The 22291-nt window shown below is 46.1% G+C and overlaps 2 protein-coding genes across 2 annotated transcripts; both read right to left on the bottom strand.

The window, feature by feature from the left end:
- Nucleotides 1-2088: 2088 nt before the first annotated feature.
- LOC124649211 (glutathione S-transferase 4-like) lies at nt 2089-2983 on the bottom strand. The gene is made up of 2 exons (XM_047188868.1): nt 2716-2983; nt 2089-2612 (listed from the first exon to the last, which is right to left on the bottom strand). The coding sequence occupies exons 1-2, from the start codon at nt 2918-2920 to the stop codon at nt 2140-2142; spliced, it is 678 nt and encodes a 225-aa protein (XP_047044824.1). The 5' UTR covers nt 2921-2983; the 3' UTR covers nt 2089-2139.
- A 14568-nt stretch (nt 2984-17551) lies between these two features.
- On the bottom strand, nt 17552-18316 carry LOC124650453 (glutathione S-transferase 4-like). The gene is made up of 2 exons (XM_047189973.1): nt 18112-18316; nt 17552-18034 (listed from the first exon to the last, which is right to left on the bottom strand). The coding sequence occupies exons 1-2, from the start codon at nt 18314-18316 to the stop codon at nt 17553-17555; spliced, it is 687 nt and encodes a 228-aa protein (XP_047045929.1). The 3' UTR covers nt 17552.
- Nucleotides 18317-22291: the final 3975 nt, after the last annotated feature.

The following is a 22291-nucleotide window of genomic DNA, read 5'->3' as shown; positions in this document are numbered from 1 at the left end:
TGGACTGCGTAGAAAAGTTAAAATTTGGTGATAAAAATATAGGTTTTCATGAAAAATAATTTTTATTTTTTTACATCGATCACGAAAAGTATCGTTCTTTCGCAAGTTGTACGAACACACATAGGTGGTGGGAGCATATGCACTCGGGAGCCAAATTGATTTCAGGTGCTAACTTTTCCAACTAATACTACATGTGAGTGGTTCTAAAAAAGATAGTATAACTATTTTTATAATCTGATGGAAGATTGCTGAGATTATTGTTAACTTGGTGAACCTTTTCTAACTTGTTTCATCAGTCAAGCTTCCTTGCTGCTCAAGAAATTGTGACTTCATCCAGATTTTTTTGAATGTCATCAGAGTTGAATCATGGACATACTCTTTGTTCATCCGAATTTGTGTTGAGGTGGATCGTGCAATTTTATGTCTTTTTTTGTACTGATGTCATGGGTTCCTATTATTGAAAATGTGTTATACTCCCTCCGCTTCTTTCTATAGTGCCTATAGATTTTTGGCATTTATTTCAGAATATAAGGTCATAGCTTGGCTTTTTTTTAATTACCCCCTCCCCGGTTCAGCTCCCACACAACATGCGTGAGAAAAAATCCATACAAAATTGAAAACAATTAATTGAGATTCCTAATGCATGGTCCAACGATTCCTTAAAATTAGGCAGCAATGTTTTACTTTCCTTGATTGAACTTGCTGCACATATATGGAGAATCAACAAGAGAGATTTGTGAGATTTATTATGGTAAGTTAGGAAGATATGGATTTCCCAAATTTTACGTTGATCTCAAATCGTTCAGCTAGGGGGTCTTGTGTAAAAAATACTCTTGCGCTAATTTCCGTGCCAAAAAACTATAGGCACTATAAAATGGAACAGAGGGAGTAATATAAAAAGCTTATCAAAACCTCCAACAGATCAGAGCCAAAAAAAGCAAAATATTTTAATTTTCATTCACCAGAGCAGCAGCGTATGTTCATTGTCCCAGTGGTTGCAAAGAAGACAGTACAATTTTTTCTTTTGAAAAAACACAGTACAAACGCAGGCGTCCACATACACGTGTATACGCTCACCTCTATGAACCCACACACGCACACCCTACCTCTATGAGCATATTCGGAAGACTGAGCCAGCGATTTAGATCTTGAAATTGATGAAGTTACCACAGGTGCCTCCCACTGGATGAATATTATGTTTTATGAGACACACAGATATCAAACATGTGGTTTGAACTTTGGTGGGCTGAGAGTACAACCACCATCCTAACCACTCAACCTTAGATTGGTTCTTAGTACAACTATTTTTCTGATCTCGTGAAAGATTGTATAGCTTATTGTCAACCTAGTGAACTTCTCTTTCTTTTCGTTCATGGCTTGTTCCAACAGTCAACTTCCTTCCGGCTCAAAGAAAGGTGACTTTATTCATAATTACTGAAGTTTTTCAAATCATCGTCTTAGTAGAGCTCTATGGATAACATTTCTTTATTCATGGGGATCAGAATTGAGGCAGGTCAGACCGTGTCTGTTAGGAATAAGCACTTCGGCTGCACAACACCGTACACTTGTGTATACGAGAGGTATACGTGCAAGTCTAAACCGGTTTGTAGGTGTATTACCGATTAAGTTTAGAACTTATAATTGACTAGCATTGGTGGTGTTGTCCGCGCGTGTATACAAGTACACGGCCAGACGTACCACCGTAAGTTGAGCAATAAAGAAATACAAAGCTCGATATGAGCATGTGGCAATCAATCACCCCTATTGCGTGCGTGAGCTAGTAGCTAATCAATTAATCTATCAAGGTTTCGTTGCTTAGCTAGTTTATACGCACCACCGCGGAAGTACTGGTGTATGTGCGTCGCAGGATCGTCTTCGTCGTCGGTCGTCGGAAAACACTCGGCGGCAGAGGTTGTGCTACATATCGAAGCGGCGAGAGTATTGCCAGGTCTGGGCCAACAGTAGTGTCATGGTTTTTCTATTTTTACATTCATGTCATGGTTTTCAATAATGAAAATCGGTATGTATGCCAAATCAAAAAGGAAAACATGGAGCCATACACAGGTGCAGGCCGGCGCCGGTTCGACACAGCACAAACCGGAGACTACATGACATGCTCGGTCGTCTTGGTTGTTGCCATCACTGCTCTGCCTTCTTTCCCAGACCAAAGTCCACCGGCATGAACTCCGTAACCTTCCTCGCCGCCGGCCTGGCCTTGAGCTCCTCCCACCACGCCTTGACATGCGGGAGCTCCTCCACGAGCGCCTTGTACTCGGTCTCCATGAAGTAGCGCAGCATCGGGAAGTGGCTGAGGTCGGCCAGGCTCACCGATTCCCCGGCGAGGTACCTCGACTTCGATAGCCGCGCCTCGTACACCTCCAGCACCTTCTTCAGCTTGGGGACGTTCTCGTCGATGACGGCCTGGTCGCGCGCGCCGCCGAGGAGCGGGGCGAGGATGCACTGCACCATGATGGCGCCCGTCGGGGCGTGGTGCTGCTGCGCCTCCACCTCCAGCCACACGTCCACCATGGCCGCCGCCTCCGGTGAGCCGTCGCCCACCAGCAGCTCCGGCTTGTGCTTGCGCAGCACGTGCCTCGCGATCGCGCGCGACTCTGCGGTGCGGGGAGATTCGGGTTGCGATTAGTACGAGTTATCCTTCGGAATTGGTGTCAGATAAGGAAGAACGGAGATTGGCGGGAGGGAAATATTACGAACCGAAGAGTGTGAGGTCGCCGTCCTCGAGGACAGGCACCTGGGCGAACGGGTTCCTGGCGAGAAAGTCCGGCTGGAGGTGGTCGCCGGCCTGGCGGCTCATGGGGACGAGCTCGTACTCGACGCCGGCCTCCTCCAGGCACAGCAGCGCGCGCGCAACGAACGGCGACATCGCCCACCCGTACACCTTCACGGCCGCCGGCGCCATTCTCTCGATCGGCTAGCTTGCTTCCCGGAGATTGATCGGTGAGTTTGTTCGAGGCGGTTCTTGTTTGTGGCTTCGACTACTACTGACAACTCCGCTAGCTCAGAATTAATAGTGTTCGAAAACCTCTTTTTACAGACGCCGTACCTACAGCAGTGATGTCAGCAATGACGTCAGCCATGTGCTGACCAATTTTTGTACCAAATTGTGAAACAAATTTGAAACATAACTGAAACACTAATATTTTTGTGAAACAAACCGTAGTGACATCAGCAATGATGTCATCAGTTTCACTTTTTGTCAGACTGTTTCACAATGTTTTTCATGTATCACTTTAGTTTCATAAAAGTTTCACTTCTGTTTTAATAATTAGTTTTATATTAGACAAATATCAAAAGGCTCACCAATCTCAAAGCAGAGAATGGACGCCGGTAAATTCGCCGCTCTCTAATAGTGTTGCGTTGTCGCCGCATGGGGTGAGAGTGCGACGTCACTGCTTGCGTCGGGTGTGCGCGGTAATCCCGATTGATCGTCCATTGCATTTGCGTTCTGGTCTTCTGGCTTACACCAACCTGTCGAAAAAACGTTATTCTTTTCCCAGCAATCCCAGCATGGGCCGGCGAGGTGTCTCGAGATCAGTTCGTCGTTGTGCTGACAAAATTTATTTTCTTCTTCTGCAAGTCATCGAGGTGCGATCTGAATCATGCTTTTGACACCCATTATAGCCAAATTAAAGGCCTTCACCCACTGTGAATGCGGCTTGAATCAGACTTTCTGTCATCCAGAGTGTGCTCACCAGTCACACGTCTAAGATCTTCTCCAATAGATGATGAAGCAATTATACATCACTATTTTTGCATTTTTTTCAGCTTTTATATCACATGAAATCTTCTCAAAACTCAGATGAAGTAAAATACATCACCTATTCTCCGAAGGAAGCGACTAAGGAGCGGTCGACTGAGATATTGTTAGGGCATCTCCAACGGGGCGACGCATTTTAGCATCCGGAAATGTTTGGACGAGTCCGTTTGCATCGGCCGAAATGGTCGAAATCGACCGCACGTCCGTTTGCATCGGGGTGGCTCCAGCGGCACGACGCATTTTTTGCTCGAATAATTTTTTTATAACATGAAAACATAATGTACATAGTTTAACACGTGAAAATAAACCCTAAAGGCGGGCGCCTACTGCTGCTCATCGTCGCTGCCGAGAACGATGAGCTCCGGTACCGCCCACGGCCAGTTGAAAACCGGCAGAACGTACGCCGTACGCGCCGGCGGTGCTGGAGGTGGAGGCGCCCAGGCCTGTGGATGTGGCGGTGGTGGAGGCGCCCAGGGCTATGGCTGCGGTGGAGGCGCCCAGTGTTGTGGCTGCGGTGGAGGCGCCCAGGGCTGTGGCTGTGGCGGCGGTGGAGGAGCCCAGGGGTTGTACGGCGAAGGTTGTGGCGCGGCCGAGTCCTGTAGCGCCAGTCGTAGGGCTTCATCCTCCGACAGGCCCGGCGGCATTAAGCCGGTGGCGTAGCGGGGCAACGGCAGCTGCACAGGTGGCTCGTTCTCGGAGACGAGGACGCCGAGCTTCGCCATCTCGTCGTCTGTCATGTTGTCCGGGAACTCAAACTCACGGCCCTCCGCCATGGCCAGCTGTCAATCCTGGAAGACGGCCGCGACGTAGTCGTCGCTGTCGTCCTTGACCTCCTCGTTGTGATACACCAGCGCCTCGATGTAGTCGTCGGCGTCGGCGTATTTGTCATCCTCGTCGCCGTACTGCGCAGGCTGCGCACGCGTCTACGTCTGCTGTCTTCGAGGACGAGGCGACGGATGGTCGAAGGGAAAGTCCCTGTCGCCCATGAAGCCCGCCCTCCTCCGAGAGATACGTACGCCAGCTATCCGAGTCGATGGCGTACGCCGGATCGGCGCGGAGGTCTGGCGGTAGGTACCGCCTCCTTCGCCGGATCTCGGCGGTCCTATCTGGCTCGCGCGCAGGCACCGGAGGGACGGGCACCCGGCGGTAGCTGAGCCGCCAGCCGCCAGGCATGTGCACGTCCCTCCAGGTGTCGCACGGCGTCCAGTGCGCGTGCATCACCCTCCCCACGCTGACGGGCAGCGGCACCCTGCCCCGCCGCTCGTCCTTATTCGTGCCGCTGCCGGACGTCTCGAAGTCGTTCTTCTTCTTCCCCATGGTGCTGCGGCGGTGGTGGTGCGACTGGAGGTGTGGGCGATGGAGGAACGGTGCCGGTGGACTTTTAAGGCCGGCCGCACGCGGGAAACGATGCCATTGAAGACGGCGGAGAAGCCCAGCCGCCGCCTGCCAGTGCGCGCGCAGAAGAGGCAGCTACGACATTGATGGTGAAGGCTGCGGCGCAGACACGGAAGCGCGGAAGCGATGCCCTCGATACAGGCTCGCTGCCAGGCATGCCCGGTGGAGACGCGAGTGGACACTTTGCGCGTTCGCACAGCGTCCGCCGCGACGCATTCCTGGCGCAAATATGCGCCGGGTTTGCATCGCAGTGGATGGCCCGATCACGATACATCGCGCCGCTGGAGGTGGTAACAGATGCATTTTTCAGCGGATGCAAACGGTTGCTTAGGGTTTGTTTGCGTCGCGACCCTAGAGATGCCTTACGTCTGAGTCGATGCATAGGAACATGCAGTATCACAGCGCGTATAAACGTGCAGCGAGAAGTGTCAGGCCACTTACGCCGGATGACGCACATGCACAGCAGCATATGTATCCATATTTTGCTAGCTAGCAACCTACATGTAAGGCTGTACCTGTTGAATAACATGACGTACAGAGTTTTAATTTGGACGGAGCTAACTACCAATAGTTTAGATTTCACTTAGCCTAGTACTGGTACTTGAAATTAAAATTAAACATGCTTTAGACATTTTATAAAATTTAGTTGAAAAGTGTCAGTGATTTATAAGAACAAGCAAAAAAAAAATACGAATTTGCTACGTCTTAGTCGACCGAGAATTTCTTAAATCGCAGTGATCCACAAAAGTGTTTTAGTTGCACTTTTCTAGCAAAAAAGTTCAATTGCACTTTTCTGGCCGAAAAGCGCAACCGGACCGAGTTACATTTTTTTATAACTGAAACTTAAGAAAATCTTGCTCGGCTAAGACATAGACAAAATCAACCTAAAAATATAGGAAAAAACATAGGAACCAAAAAAAGATGCTAGTTGCATATTTCTTTAGAAAAGTGTAACTTGTATTAATAGTCGGATGCTAGTTGCATATTTCTTGGGGAAAAGTGCAACTCAAAATGAAAAACCATATGGAGTTGTCTTATGAAAAGTGCAACTCACATCAAATATAGGATGCTAGTTGCACATTTTTGAGAAAAAGTACAACTTAAAATGAAAAAATAGATGGAGTTGCACATTTCTTATGAAAAGTGCAACTCACATCAAATATAGGTTGTTAGTTGCATATTTTTTTGAGAAAAAGTGCAACTTATATCGAAAAGTTACATTTTTTGTGGAGAGAAGTGCATCTCATATAGAAAAAACTTCTAGTTACACAATTATTTAGAAAAGTGAAACTCGTATCAATAACTAGTTACTAGTTGCATATTTCTCGAGAAAAAGTGCAACTCATATTGAAACCGGATACGGTTTCATATTTCTTTTGAAAAACTGCAATTCATATTGAATATAGCTTGCTAGTTGCGTATTTCTTGAGAAAAGTGCAACTAGTGTCTAAATTTTTTTACTAGTTACACATATCTTCTCCATCGATAAAAGTGGATATTGATCAACAGTTTTGAAAGAAATAAAACATGGCTCGACAAGATAATAAATTAGAACAAAAATAGTTATTTTTGCCGACAAAAAGTGCAATCTATTTAGATGGCAAAAAATAAAAATCTCCAAATAAGGAGGTAGTTGCACATTTCTTGAAAGGTGCAACCACAGAAATGAAACAAAAAGTATTCAAATAGTGATAAAGAAGGCAGAAGTAAATAAAATTAGCACAAATGCCCTCTCATTTGTTATTTGTACTAAATGGAAACAGAGTTGAAACTATAACAAGCTACCGTAGACATTGAAACTAACGTGAAGAGGTTGTTCTAGTGGTTGGGCTGTCGCACCCCTTTTCTACGGGACGGGATCCTCTAACGTGCATGAGTGAAGTCAGGTAAGCAACAGTATCCTGACTTCTCTTCTTTCAATTTGTGTGATCAAGGCCAAAAGGACTTAAATTATTTCAAACAATACAAATTTTTGTTATGCATTTAGAGTAACTACATACAGACAAAATTATGGTGCAATAAAATTTAATTCAAACTTTTTATGTCAACAGTAATCATCTACAGTAATTATTTATAACACATAATATGGTAATTCTGCTACAGTTTCCTGACTTTGCCACCTTCTTTGTTCGACACTGCGCGTTATATCTGGCCATGGGCAGCCCGGCCCGACGGCCCGGCCCGGACCCGGCCCGAAAAACTCGGGCTTGGGCCAGAAATGTTGGCCCGACTGCCAGGCCGGGCCGGGCCTGGGTAGCCCGAAAACTCACTTTAACACTACGGCCCGGCCCGCGGCCCGATGGCCCGACGGGCTTGGTGGGAATTTGGTCGGGCCGGGCCGGGCTTGGGCCGGATTATTTTGCGTCGGGCCTACCTCGGGCCGGCCCGAGGCCCGGCCCGGCCCGACACATGCCCAGGTATACTGCGCGTTGCTCCTTGCTCCTCCCGAGTAATAAATGCTCCAGCAGATGTATTTTACACTCTATTCGAAATAGGTTTCGCCTTCTATATTAATATAGCAACCACACGATACATCGAGCATGGTAGAACCATAACACAACCAAGCCTAAATGAAAATACAAAGAAAGATAATAGAAATAAATACCGACGCCAGCAGATCGACGTAAAACAAAGATGTCCCGCCACCGCCGCGTCCTCCGAAAAAGTTCCTTCTATATTAATATAGCAACCACACGATACATCGAGCACGGTAGAACCATAACACAACCAAGCCTAAATAAAAATACAAAGAAAGATAATAGAAATAAATACCGACACCAGCAGATCGACGTAAAACAAAGATGTCCCGCCACCGCCGCGTCCTCCGAAAAAGTTCCACCACGCTCCTACCACACTGAATCACCGTATACCAAGCAACACGTTCAACAAGGAAAGCTGCGACGACACTGCTGCCCAGACTAGTGAAGGAGATATGCCCTAGAGGCAATAATAAAGTGGTTATTATTTATATCTTTATGTTTATGATAAATGTTTATATATCATGCTAGAATTGTATTAACCGAAACATTAGTACATGTGTGATATGTAGACAAACAAGAAGTCCCTAGTATGCCTCTTAAACTAGCTTGTTGATTAATGGATGATTAGTTTCATAATCATGAACATTGGATGTTATTAATAACAAGGTTATGTCATTGTGTGAATGATGTAATGGACACACCCAATTAAGCGTAGCATAAGATCTCGTCATTAAGTTATTTGCTATAAGCTTTCGATACATAGTTACCTAGTCCTTATGACCATGAGATCATATAAATCACTTATACCGGAAAGGTACTTTGATTACATCAAACACCACTTCGCGTAAATGGGTGGCTATAAAGGTGGGATTAAGTATCCGGAAAGTATGAGTTGAGGCATATGGATCAACGAGTGGGATTTGTCCGTCCCGATGATGGATAGATATACTCTGGGCCCTCTCGGTGGAATGTCGTCTAATGTCTTGCAAGCATATGAATGAGTTCATAAGAGACCACATACCACGGTACGAGTAAAGAGTACTTGTCAGGAGACGAGGTTGAACAAGGTATAGAGTGATACCGAAGATCAAACCTCGGACAAGTAAAATATCGCGAGACAAAGGGAATTGGTAATATATGTGAATGGTTCATTCGATCACTAAAGTCATCGTTGAATATGTGGGAGCCATTATGGATCTCCGGATCCCGCTATTGGTTATTGGTCGGAGTGAGTACTCAACCATGTCCGCATAGTTCTCGAACCGTAGGGTGACACACTTAAAGTTGGATGTTGAAATGGTAGCACTTGAAATATGGAATGGAGTTCGAATATTTGTTCGGAGTCCCGGATGAGATCCCGGACATCACGAGGAGTTCCGGAATGGTCCGGAGAATAAGATTCATATATAGGATGTCATTTTATGTGAAATAAAATGTCGCGGAAGGTTCTATGGAAGGTTCTAGAAGGTTCTAGAAAAGTCCGGAAGAAACCACCAAGGAAGGTGGAGTCCACATGGGACTCCACCACCATGGCCGGCCAGCCCTAGATGGGGTGGAGTCCCAAGTGGACTCCACCATAGGGGGCCGGCCACCCCCACATGGGAGGTGGAAATCCCACCCTTTGGGTGGGAGTCCTAGTTGGGCTAGGTTTCACCTCTTATGGAAGGTTTTGGTTTCGGGTCTTATTCGAAGACTTGGACACCAACACTTGGGATCCACCTATATAATGAGGGGCCAAGGGAGGGGGCCGGCCACCCCAAGACCACAAGCTGGCCGCCCCCCATAGAGTGGCCGGCCACCCCTCCCAAACCCTAGCCAAGCTCCTCCACTCCATATTGCCCGCGTAGCTTAGCGAAGCTCCGCCGGACTTCTACACCGCCATCGACACCACGCCGTCGTGCTTGTCGGATTCAAGAGGAGCTACTACTTCCGCTGCCCGCTGGAACGGGGAGGTGGACGTCGTCTTCATCAACAACCGAACGTGTGACCGAGTACGGAGGTGCTGCCCGTTCGTGGCGCCGGAACCGATCGTGATCGGGATCTTCTACGCGCTTTTGCAAGCGGCAAGTGATCGTCTACCGCAGCAACAAGAGCCTCATCTTGTAGGCTTTGGAATCTCTTCAAGGGTGAGACTCGATACCCCCTCGTTGCTACCGTCTTCTAGATTGCATCTTGGCTTGGATTGCGTGTTCGCCGTAGGAAATTTTTGTTTTCTATGCAACGTTATCCTACGGTGGTATCGAGCCGTGTCTATGCATAGATGGTTGCACGAGTAGAACACAATGGTTTGTGGGCGTTGATGCTCTTGTTATCTTTAGTTTGAGTACTTTGCATCTTTGTGGCATAGTGGGATGAAGCGGCTCGGACTAACTTTACATGACCGCGTTCATGAGACTTGTTCCTCGTTCGACATGCAACTTGTATTGCATAAGAGGCTTTGCGGGTGTCTGTCTCTCCTACTATAGTGAAGATTCAATTTACTCTTCTATTGAAAATAGTAGTATCAACGTTGTGGTTCATGTTCGTAGGTAGATTAGATCTCTATCGAAAACCCTAAACCACGTAAAATATGCAAACCAAATTAGAGACGTCTAACTTGTTTTTGCAGGGTTTGGTGATGTGATATGGCCATAATATGATGATGAATATGTATGAGATGATCATTATTGTATTGTGGCAACCGGCAGGAGCCTTATGGTTGTCTTTAAATTTCATGTTGAGTAGTATTTCAAAGTAGTTGTAATAGTTGCTACATGGAGGACAATCATGAAGACGGCGCCATTGACCTTGACGCTACGCCGACGATGATGGAGATCATGCCCGAAGATGATGGAGATCATATCCGTGCTTTGGAGATGAAGATCAAAGGCGCAAGAACAAAAGGGCCATATCATATCACATATGAACTGCATGTGATGTTAATCCTTTTATGCATCTTATTTTGCTTAGATCGCGACGGTAGCATTATAAGATGATCCCTCACTAAAATCTCAAGATAATAAAGTGTTCATCCTTAGTAGCACCGTTGCCAAGACTTGTCGTTTCGAAGCATCTCGTGATGATCGGGTGTGATAGAATCAACAAGTGCATACAACGGGTGCAAGACGGTTTTGCACATGCGGATACTAAGGTGGCCTTGACGAGCCTAGCATGTACAGACATGGTCTCGGAACACGTGATACCGAAAGGTAGAGCATGAATCATATGGTTGATATGATGAACACTTTGAGTGTTCGCCATTGAAATCACACCTTGTCTCGTGATGATCGGACAAAGGTGCGGTGGATTTGGTTCGTGTGATCACTAAGACAATGCGAGGGATATTGTTTTGAGTGGGAGTTCACCTAGGGTTTTAATTATGTTGAATTAAAATTTGAACTCAATTTGTCATAAACTTAGTCTAAACTATTGCAAATATATGTTGTAGAGATGGCGTCCCCAATCAATTTTAATCAGTTCCTAGAGAAAGAGAAACTTAAGAGCAACGGTAGCAACTTCACCGACTCGGTTCCGTCATGTGAGGATCTTCCTCTCCGGCGGAAATCTGCAATTTGTGCTTGATGCACCGCTAGGTGACCCTCCTGCAGAAGATGAATCCGATGAAGTAAAAGCTGTTTACGCAACTCGGAAAACTCGGTACTCTCAAGTTCGAGTGTGCCATCTGTGCAGTCTGGAATCCGATCTTCAAAAACGTTTTGAGCACCATGATCCTCATGAGTTGATGAATGAGCTGAAAGCTATATTCGAGACTCATGTGGCCGTGGAATGCTATGAAGCATCGAAACATTTCTTCAGCTGTATGATGGAAGAAGGCAGCTCCGTTAGTGAGCACATGCTCGCCATGACCGGGCATGCGAAGAAACTCAGTGACTTGGGAATAGTGATTCCTAACAGATCGGGGATTAATCGTGTCCTTCAATCACTGCCACCAAGTTACAAGAACTTTGTGATGAACTACAATATGCAGAACATGAACAAGGAGTTACTCGAACTCTTTGGCATGCTAAAAGCTGCTGAGATTGAGATCAAGAAAGAGCACCAAGTGTTGATGGTCAACAAGACCACCGGTTTCAAGAAACAGGGCAAGTCTAAGGGAAAATTCAAGAAGGGTGGCAAGAAAGCTGCCACGCCTCCTATGAAACCTAAGAACGGCCCTAAGCACGATGCTTGAGTGCTATTACTTGCAAGGAGAAGGGACACTCGGAAGCGTAATTGCTCCAAGTATCCGGCTGATCCGAAGAGCGGCCTTGTCAAGAAGAAGAAAGAAGGTATATTTGATATACATGTTATAGATGTTCATTTCATTGGTTCTCGTTCTAGTACACGGGTATTTGATACTGGTTCGGTTGCTCATATTTGTAACTCGAAACAGGAACTAAAGAATAAACGACAAGCTGCCTGAAAGATGAAGTGACGATGCGCGTTGGAAACGGATCCAAGGTCAATGTGATCGCGGTCGGCACACTTCCTCTACATCTACCTTCGGGATTAGTTTTAAGCCTAAATAATTGCTATTATGTACCTGCGTTGAGCATGAACATTATATCTGGATCTTGTTTAATGCAAGACGGTTATTCATTCAAGTCTGAGAATAATGGTTGTTCTAATTTTATGAATAATATCTTTTATGGTCGAGCACCACAAAAGAATGGCTTATTTCTATTAGATCTCGATAGTAGTGATACACATATACATAACATTGATGCTAAGCGAATTAAACTTAATGATAATTCTACTTATATGTGGCACTGTCGTCTTGGTCATATTGGAGTGAAACGCATGAAGAAACTCCATACTGATGGATTACTTGAATCACTTGACTTTGAGTCACTTGATAGATGCGAAGCATATCTAATGGGAAAAATGACAAAGACTCCATTTTACGGTATGATGGAGCGAGCTACGACTTATTGGAAATCATACATACCGATGTATGTGGACCAATGAGCGTAGCATCGCGCGGTGGTTATCGTTATGTTCTAACCTTCACAGATGATCTGAGTAGATATGGGTATATCTATTTCATGAAACATAAATCCGAAACTTTCGAGAAGTTTAAGGAATTTCAAAGTGAAGTAGAAAATCAACGTAACAAGAAGATCAAATTTCTACGATCTGATCGTGGAGGTGAATATCTGAGTTATGAGTTTGGCATGCATTTAAAGAAATGCGGAATACTTTCACAATTGACACCGCCAGGAACACCTCAACGTAACGGTGTGTCCGAACGTCGTAATCGAACTCTCTTAGATATGGTTCGTAGTATGATGTCTCTTACTGATTTGCCGTTATCATTTTGGAGTTATGCATTAGAGACAGCCGCATTCACTTTAAATAGAGCACCATCAAAATCCGTAGAAACGACACCGTATGAATTATGGTTTAATAAGAAACCTAAGTCTGTCGTTCTCGAAAGTTTGGGGTTGCGAAGCCTATGTAAAGAAGTTACAACCGGACAAGCTAGAACCCAAAGCGGAGAAATGCATCTTCATAGGATACCCTAAGGAAACTATAGGGTACACTTTCTATCACAAATCCGAAGGCAAAATCTTTGTTGCTAAGAACGGAACCTTTCTTGAGAAAGAATTTCTCACTAAAGAAGTGACTTGGAAGAAAAGTAGAACTCGATGAGATTGATGAATCTATACTCGTTGATCAGAGTAGCGCAGTACCGGAAGTTGTACCTGTACCGCCTACACCGGCAACAGAGGAAGCTAATGATAATGATCATGAAACTTCAAACGAGGAAACTACTGAACCTCGCAGATCGACAAGGGAACGTGCCACTCTGATTGGTATGATCCTTGTCTAAATGTCATGATTGTAGATAACAATGATGAGGACTCGCGACGTATGAAGAAGCGATGATGAGCCCGGATTCCAACAAATGGCAAGAAGCCATGAAATCCGAAATGGGATCCATGTATGATAACAAAGTATGGACTTTGGTAGACTTACTCGATAGCCGAAAGGTCTGTCGAGAATAAATGGATCTTCAAGAGAAAAACATATGCTGATGGTAATATTACTGTCTATAAAGCTCGACTTGTCGCAAAGGGTTTCCGACAAATTCAAGGAGTTGACTACGATGAGACTTTCTCACCTGTAGCGAAGCTAAAATCTGTGAGGATTTTGTTAGCAATAGCTGCATTTTTCGATTATGAGATTTGGCAGATGGATGTCAAAATGGCGTTCCTTAATGGAGACATTGAGGAAGAGTTGTATATGGTACAACCAAAAGGTTTTGTCGATCCTAAAAATGCTGACAAAGTATGCAAACTTCAGCGTTCAATCTATGGACTGAAGCAAGCATCAAGAAGTTGGAACCGACGCTTTGATAAGGTGATCAAAGACTTCGGGTTTATACAGTGTCATGGAGAAGCCTGTATTTACAAGAAAGTGAGTGGGAGCTCTGTAGCATTCCTGATATTATATGTAGATGACATATTATTGATCGGGAATGATATAGAACTATTAAGCAGTGTTAAAGGTTATTTGAATAATAGTTTTTCAATGAAAGACCTTGGTGAAGCATCATATATATTAGGCATCAAGATTTATAGAGATAGATCAAGACGCCTAATAGGGCTATCACGAGTACATATCTGGACAAGATTCTAAAGAAGTTTAGAATGGACGAAAGTAAGAAAGGGTTCTTACCTATGTTACCGAGGCAAGGTATTGAGTAAAACTCAAGGACCGGCTACGGCGAGAAGAAAGAGAAAGGATGAGTAACATCCCCTATGCCTCGGCGAGTAGGATCTATCATGTATGCCATGCTATGTACTAGACCGGATATAGCACATGTTGTTAGTTTGACTAGCAGATATCAAAGTGATCCAGGAATGGAACACTGGACAGCGGTCAAGAATATCCTGAAGTACTTAAAAAGAACTAAGGATATGTTTCTTTGTTATGGAGGTGACCAAGAGCTCGTTGTAAACGGTTACACCGATGCAAGTTGGAACACTGATCCTGATGACTCTAAGTCACAATCTGGGTACGTGTTTATATTGAATGGTGCTGCAGTAAGCTGGGCAAACTCGAAGCAGTGCACGGTGGCGAAGTCTTCAACAGAATCGGAGTACATAGCGGCTTCAGAGGCTTCATCAGAAGCGGTATGGATGAAGAGGTTCATTGTAGAGCTCGGTGTGGTTCCTAGTGCATTGGACCCATTAATCATTTACTGTGATAACATGGGTGCCATCGCCAATGCACAAGAGCCAAGGTCACACAAGAGGCTGAAGCATATCAAGCTGCGTTACCACTCGATTCGCGAGTACATCGAAGATGGAGAAGTAAAGATTTGCAAAGTACACACCGATCCGAATGTAGCGAGATCCGTTGACTAAAGCTCTCCCTAGGGCAAAGCATGACCAACACCAGAATGCCATGGGTGTTAGGTATATTACAATGTAATCTAGATTATTGACTCTAGTGCAAGTGGGAGATCGAAGGAGATATGCCCTAGAGGCAATAATAAAGTGGTTATTATTTATATCTTTATGTTTATGATAAATGTTTATATATCATGCTAGAATTGTATTAACCGAAACATTAGTACATGTGTGATATGTAGACAAACAAGAAGTCCCTAGTATGCCTCTTAAACTAGCTTGTTGATTAATGGATGATTAGTTTCATAATCATGAACATTGGATGTTATTAATAACAAGGTTATGTCATTGTGTGAATGATGTAATGGACACACCCAATTAAGCGTAGCATAAGATCTCGTCATTAAGTTATTTGCTATAAGCTTTCGATACATAGTTACCTAGTCCTTATGACCATGAGATCATATAAATCACTTATACCGGAAAGGTACTTTGATTACATCAAACACCACTGCGTAAATGGGTGGCTATAAAGGTGGGATTAAGTATCCGGAAAGTATGAGTTGAGGCATATGGATCAACAGTGGGATTTGTCCGTCCCGATGATGGATAGATATACTCTGGGCCCTCTCGGTGGAATGTCGTCTAATGTCTTGCAAGCATATGAATGAGTTCATAAGAGACCACATACCACGGTACGAGTAAAGAGTACTTGTCGGGGAGACGAGGTTGAACAAGGTATAGAGTGATACCGAAGATCAAACCTCGGACAAGTAAAATATCGCGAGACAAAGGGAATTGGTAATATATGTGAATGGTTCATTCGATCACTAAAGTCATCGTTGAATATGTGGGAGCCATTATGGATCTCCGAGATCCCGCTATTGGTTATTGGTCGGAGTGAGTACTCAACCATGTCCGCATAGTTCTCGAACCGTAGGGTGACACACTTAAAGTTGGATGTTGAAATGGTAGCACTTGAAATATGGAATGGAGTTCGAATATTTGTTCGGAGTCCCGGATGAGATCCCGGACATCACGAGGAGTTCCGGAATGGTCCGGAGAATAAGATTCATATATAGGATGTCATTTTATGTGAAATAAAATGTCGCGGAAGGTTCTATGGAAGGTTCTAGAAGGTTCTAGAAAAGTCCGGAAGAAACCACCAAGGAAGGTGGAGTCCACATGGGACTCCACCACCATGGCCGGCCAGCCCTAGATGGGGTGGAGTCCCAAGTGGACTCCACCATAGGGGGCCGGCCACCCCCACATGGGAGGTGGAAATCCCACCCTTTGGGTGGGAGTCCTAGTTGGGCTAGGTTTCACCTCTTATGGAAGGTTTTGGTTTCGGGTCTTATTCGAAGACTTGGACACCAACACTTGGGATCCACCTATATAATGAGGGGCCAAGGGAGGGGGCCGGCCACCCCAAGACCACAAGCTGGCCGCCCCCATAGAGTGGCCGGCCACCCCTCCCAAACCCTAGCCAAGCTCCTCCACTCCATATTGCCCGCGTAGCTTAGCGAAGCTCCGCCGGACTTCTACACCGCCATCGACACCACGCCGTCGTGCTTGTCGGATTCAAGAGGAGCTACTACTTCCGCTGCCCGCTGGAACGGGGAGGTGGACGTCGTCTTCATCAACAACCGAACGTGTGACCGAGTACGGAGGTGCTGCCCGTTCGTGGCGCCGGAACCGATCGTGATCAAGATCTTCTACGCGCTTTTGCAAGCGGCAAGTGATCGTCTACCGCAGCAACAAGAGCCTCATCTTGTAGGCTTTGGAATCTCTTCAAGGGTGAGACTCGATACCCCCTCGTTGCTACCGTCTTCTAGATTGCATCTTGGCTTGGATTGCGTGTTCGCCGTAGGAAAATTTTTGTTTTCTATGCAACGTTATCCTACAACTAGTCCTAGGGTTCTCCGGTGAGGAGGGGTACACCCGACGCCGTGCAGGAAGAAACGATGGCACCGCAGACGTCACTGCGCACCACCCATCCACACTGATGCAGTTCCTCCACCTCTAGGGCTCCATCACCACTATAAAAAGTTTGACCCTTTTTTACATCTATATCTGTTGGATCTCTATTCTTGACCAATGTGATGTATAATTGCAGTTATTTTTTATCTTCATTATCTGTTGGACATGCTCAAATATACACGAACTCCCTGTTTCGTATTAGTTGCCTCTAATTTAGTATTCCGACCTTTGCTGACATAAGCTATATAGTTTTTCGACAAAGATTAGTAAAATATAAGATCTATTGCGTTGCACCAATCTTTTGGAGATATTTGTTGAGATTTGATTATGTTTTCTTATGTCACGAAAACTCCCACTATATTTTGCGAAAATTCCTCCGATTTATTAATAATCATTAGTGGGAATACAAGCAACCTCAAAAGTAACAAAAATTACAAATAAATCATTGGAACAGCTATCAACAACTACAAGTACTAACACCAGCCGAAGTAGCGCATCATCGGAAAAGCTGCACACGGACCGTGACTTCTTCGATCAGTGACCGTCGCCGGCCAGCCAGTGTTGTTGTCATCGATCACTAGTTCACTGCTGCTCTGCCTTTTCCAGAGCCCAAAGTTTGGCGGCATTGACGGCGTGCTCCGTGACCTTCCTCGCCGCGGGCCTGGCATTGAGCTCCTCCCACCAGGCCTTGACATGCGGGAGCTCCTCCACCAGCGCCGCGTACTCGGTCTCCATGAAGTAGCGCATCATGGGGAAATGGCTGAGATCGGCGAGCGTGAGGGACTCCCCGGCGAGGTACCTCGACGCCGAGAGCCGCGCCTCGTACACCGCCAACACCTTCTTCAGCTTGGCGACGTTCTCGTCCACGACGGCCTGGTCGCGCACGCCGCCGAGGAGCGGGGTGAGGATGCACTGCACCATGATGGCACCCGTTGGGGGGTGGTGCTGATGCGCCTCCACCTCCAGCCACACGTCCACCAACGCCGCCGCCTCCGGCGAGCCGTCCCCGACCAGCAGCTCCGGCTTGTGCTTGCGCAGCACGTGCCTCGCGATCGCGCGCGACTCTGCGTGGGTTCCAGGTTGATGGTACGAGCTTTCCTTGGAGGATTAATGGAAAGATTGGTGGGTGCGGGTTACGTACCGAACAGTGTGAGGTCACCGTCCTGGAGGACGGGCACCTGGGCGAAGGGGTTACGGGCCAAGAAGTCCGGGCGGAGGTGATCGCCAGCCTCGCGGCTCATGGGAACGAGCTCGTAATCGACGCCGGCCTCCTCGAGGCACAGCAGCGCACGCGCCACGAACGGTGACACTGCCCACCCGTACACCTTCACCGCCGTCTGCGCCATTCTCTGGTTTCTCCTAGGCTTGCTTGCTTCTCTGGGAGATCGCTCGATCGACGACTTTGTTGGAGGTGGTGCTTCTTGCTGCTGCGACTACTACGCACAATTCCGCTTGGGAATTAATAGCCGTGCGTGGTTGCTGGGTCACTGCTTGCGTCGCGCGCGTCTCCAGTTGACTGTAGATAGATGTTGTCCATATCCATGCCGTTGCGTTTTGATCTTCTTGGCCTACACGAAGCTGTCGAAAAGAACAGTTAGTTATTTACTAACATGGGCAGTTCGTCATGGAGCTGACAAAATTTGTTTTCTTCCTCTGAAAATCATCCAGCGATATATATAGTCAACGGTGGAGAATTCTTTTACTAGTTGTGTTTATATAACACGCACTATGAAATAAATAAGTGATCATATGCCGTGTGAAATAAGTGATCATGTAAACCCTAACTTATACTTATTTGTAAACTCAATTTTAGTAATTTGACTATGCTCCCGTCTACTTTGTTGTCGGTTGAATTCGAGAACGAAGTTGAAGGTAGCAAACAACAATAAAATAAACAAAGTTATCAATAAGCTTGAAGATATCAACAACAAGTCTCAAGTGAATCTGGTGCTATCAGTATTGTCTTCCATCTTTCGTACTGGATGAGAGACAGGGAAAGTGGGTATCAACAAAAGCTACATCAAATTTACTTTTTACCAAAATAGACATTTCTTCATTTGGAGTTGTGTAGGCAAAACAATATCATGGAAATCATTTCGAACCCGAACTTTTTTTTATACGAGTACAATACACTAGAACAGAATAGCCTACCAGTTGCGTGCCTAATTTGGCTACCAGTCGCGGCCCCAGCCCGCTAGTGGTACCTCTCCACTTGCCCTACGAATCGCATGCTGATGACGCTCGCTTATATCTTCAATTCATTGGGACTCCAACCGCAGAGTGTCCTATCAAGAGAAGCTTTCCCCACAAGGGTGACATGAGGGTTTATATCGAACTCTCGATGAATTGGCATAGAGGTATCTCCTCTTCCTCTTCTTTCAGCAATCCTGCAAAGCAAAGTTTTGCCTTGTGTCTCCAACTCCACCATGTAGTTGTCAAGCACAAGGTTTCGTATTAGCAAATGTACATGAAAGATGTATTGAAAGTAAAATAAAGTAAAGGAAATAAAGTAAGTAAACTAAGTAAGAGTGGTAAAGAGATAGTTGTTTTTAGGTTTTGTGTGTGATTAAGTAAAGAAAGTACTTTTGTATTTTCGGATAAAACTGCAAGTAGAAAGTATGATAAAAGTAGTGGAAATGTGTTTCTTATGATTAAAATTGGACCAGGGTTCATGGGTTCACTTGTCTACTCTCTTTTTAAGTTGTAGTGGATACTAACAATTGATCAATGACATAATATTGGTGAAACTTCAATGTGTGTTTGATAAGCAATCATATGGGCATCACATCCTAACATAGAGAAGATGCAACACATCTCTCTTATACTCCACAAGAAAGGGAAAACTCCAAACAATCTTGTATTAAGACTTAACACAGCATAGACTTAAATACTTTAACATGATGTTTCAATAGCAAACATGCTACCTTGAGCAAACAAGATTATCAGTATTGTCACACCACCTTGCTTTTCTGATTAGGTCGTCAAGCTAGAGTGCGACATGGTGGGCAAGGGGTGGTTCCCTCCACCCGGCTACCAGGACAACATCGTCTTGAACCATTGAACGAGCGCTCTGAAGATAGAGGTGCATGGCAGGGTGGAGGTTGTGCTGAAGCCACCTACCACCATGGGCCGCCAGCCTAAGTTGGGCCACTTCGCCAGGGTGCTTATGCCGCCGAGGTTCGACGCGCAGCTCAGCATCGATGACCTCCACATGCTCGCTGTGTCACCATGGTTTCAGCATACGCTCTGGTAATGGATCAAGATCCCACTCCCACGCAGTGTGCCAGTGGCTGCATGTCGCCTCGGTGACGAGTCGGTGCAGGTCACCTACCATGGTGGCCACGTGGTCTTTGGCAGAAACTGCGCGCAAATAGTTTACAAGTACGATCTTCATCATGGCGACATCGTGGAGTTCAATCTCCAAGCCGACGTCATCAATACGATCATCTACATGGCCGACTCCTCCAAAGCTAGGGTCTACACCTGCCACGACCACGGCTAGGCGGAAGCGGACCTCCTTTCATTTGTATGCCTATTAATTATGTCCATATGTGTAGTTGTAATGGTGCTTCGTCGATGTGTAGTTGTAATGGTACTTATGCCCTATTCATCGTTCCGTACATATGCTTACAAGACAGTGACTTGATTTTGATCAATGGTTTATAGGGGCATGTATAGCCCTAGAACATCCTTGCTATTGATCAGGGCGCTTTAGCAAGCCCCGATGATGGTTAATATGTGATGCAGATAGCTTCTTGTGTCTGTTCTGTTGTGTGCTTTCCCTACCGTGGTGTCTTGGTAACGACTAGTTAGGTGTAAAAGCACTTTATGAAAAGGGAGGTAACAACATCGCTGCTTAGCACATAACAAAACAACCGATGTTTCCCTCGTTAGTCGTTAGCCAACGTAGTGCAGATTATTGCCAACCAATCAATGGGTCGAAACTGCACCATGAAACTTTGTTAGGATCTAAACGTAGTACATAGATAGGCCCAACACCAGTTTCACCTCATATTGGATGCCGGCCACACCCAGAAACTGCAAAATTTCGGTGCAAGCAACCAATCAACCCTTAGCTCTATATAATTTCTTGATGACTTGTCATCTACATCATCATCTACAGGACAGCTCTGACCTGCCGACGGCACATGCGCTCGTCCTGGGTCCTGCGACCAGTGACGATCTCACGCAACGCAAGCCTAGCGCCGCCACACACACGACGTGCCACGTAACCTCTGAAGGGTATAACTTTAAACTCGTAAGCAACAATGCGTGATGAAGCATCGTACCGTGTAGACGAATTCGGGACCGGGGAAAAGGGATCTCGCTGTAACGCGCCATGGAGCTCACCGACGCAGCTGCCCTCCGGCGAACGCTATTGTTTTCTTCAGAGCGGGTGGTCCCGGGGCAGAAGAGGAGGTGAGCGCCGGCCAGGATGTCCTGCGTCGGCCGCGAAGGCGGGACATCCGCCGAGGTGGCGCACCTCAGGTACTCTATAAATATGCGAACATAGTAACGATGTTCACCATGTACTCTATATTTGTAGAATATTCAGTCACTATTTCTTACGCTTATGGAGATTTTCTTTTGGTAAAATTTCATGGAATTGCTTTAAAAAAATCTGGACTGTTCGTACATTTGATCGCCCTACCTCAAAATACTATCCTAATGTAGAATTTAAGGCACCACTAGCCACGTGACAATGGAGCTACCATGCAATCTCGAGCTACAATCGATACTGATTTACTCCAGCAGACTGTTCAGGCCGTGGTTGCTGCGGTCACGGCAGCAAACAAAGTCAGTGAATCGGCTCATGGGGCTCCTTCGGCTGCAGGGTTGACAGGTGGTGACGGGCAGCATACAATGGCATCGGTTTCCTTCCCTGCGTTAGCTCGGACTGCCGTAGATGGATGACAAGGCCATTCTAGCGACCGAGCTCCTCGAACTCACTCTGGCCGGTTGCCAGCTTGAGGGCATCTTCCTTTCTCAGTTCCACCGACATGATCTCTGGGTCGACGACAGGCAGAGAAGGCGCCCCACCATTGGCAAACATGGTGTCCTCATGGCCCACCTCATCGTCAATGCCGTCATCTTCATCCTCGTCGTCATGGCCGAGGCTGATGCCAAGCTCCCGGTTGAAGTAGCCGACATCATCGAGGTAACCCGCGCGGGTGGAACTCGTATGTCCCGAACGTGGTCCAATTATACGAGTTCAGGGTGAAGGACGGATCGTCGTACAAATCTAGTGGCAAGATAAAAAAGGCAGGGCGTCAGATCATGTCGTGTCGTTCTTGTCCCTAGTGCGACACCAGTGGCACCGG

This window comes from Lolium rigidum, chromosome 4 (assembly GCF_022539505.1).
Source record: "Lolium rigidum isolate FL_2022 chromosome 4, APGP_CSIRO_Lrig_0.1, whole genome shotgun sequence".
Taxonomy (NCBI): domain Eukaryota; kingdom Viridiplantae; phylum Streptophyta; class Magnoliopsida; order Poales; family Poaceae; genus Lolium; species Lolium rigidum.
The sequence above is the reverse complement of the archived record's forward strand: the minus strand, read 5'-3'. Positions and strand labels throughout refer to the sequence as shown.

Coding starts and splice junctions, on each gene's coding strand:
- LOC124649211 (XM_047188868.1), bottom strand. CDS start 2,920: ATGGCGCCGGCGGCCGTGAAGGTGTACGGGTGGGCGATGTCGCCGTTC. Junction 2,613..2,715: donor CGGCGACCTCACACTCTTCG/GTTCGTAATATT, acceptor CCCGCACCGCAG/AGTCGCGCGCGATCGCGAGG.
- LOC124650453 (XM_047189973.1), bottom strand. CDS start 18,316: ATGGCGCAGACGGCGGTGAAGGTGTACGGGTGGGCAGTGTCACCGTTC. Junction 18,035..18,111: donor CGGTGACCTCACACTGTTCG/GTACGTAACCCG, acceptor GAACCCACGCAG/AGTCGCGCGCGATCGCGAGG.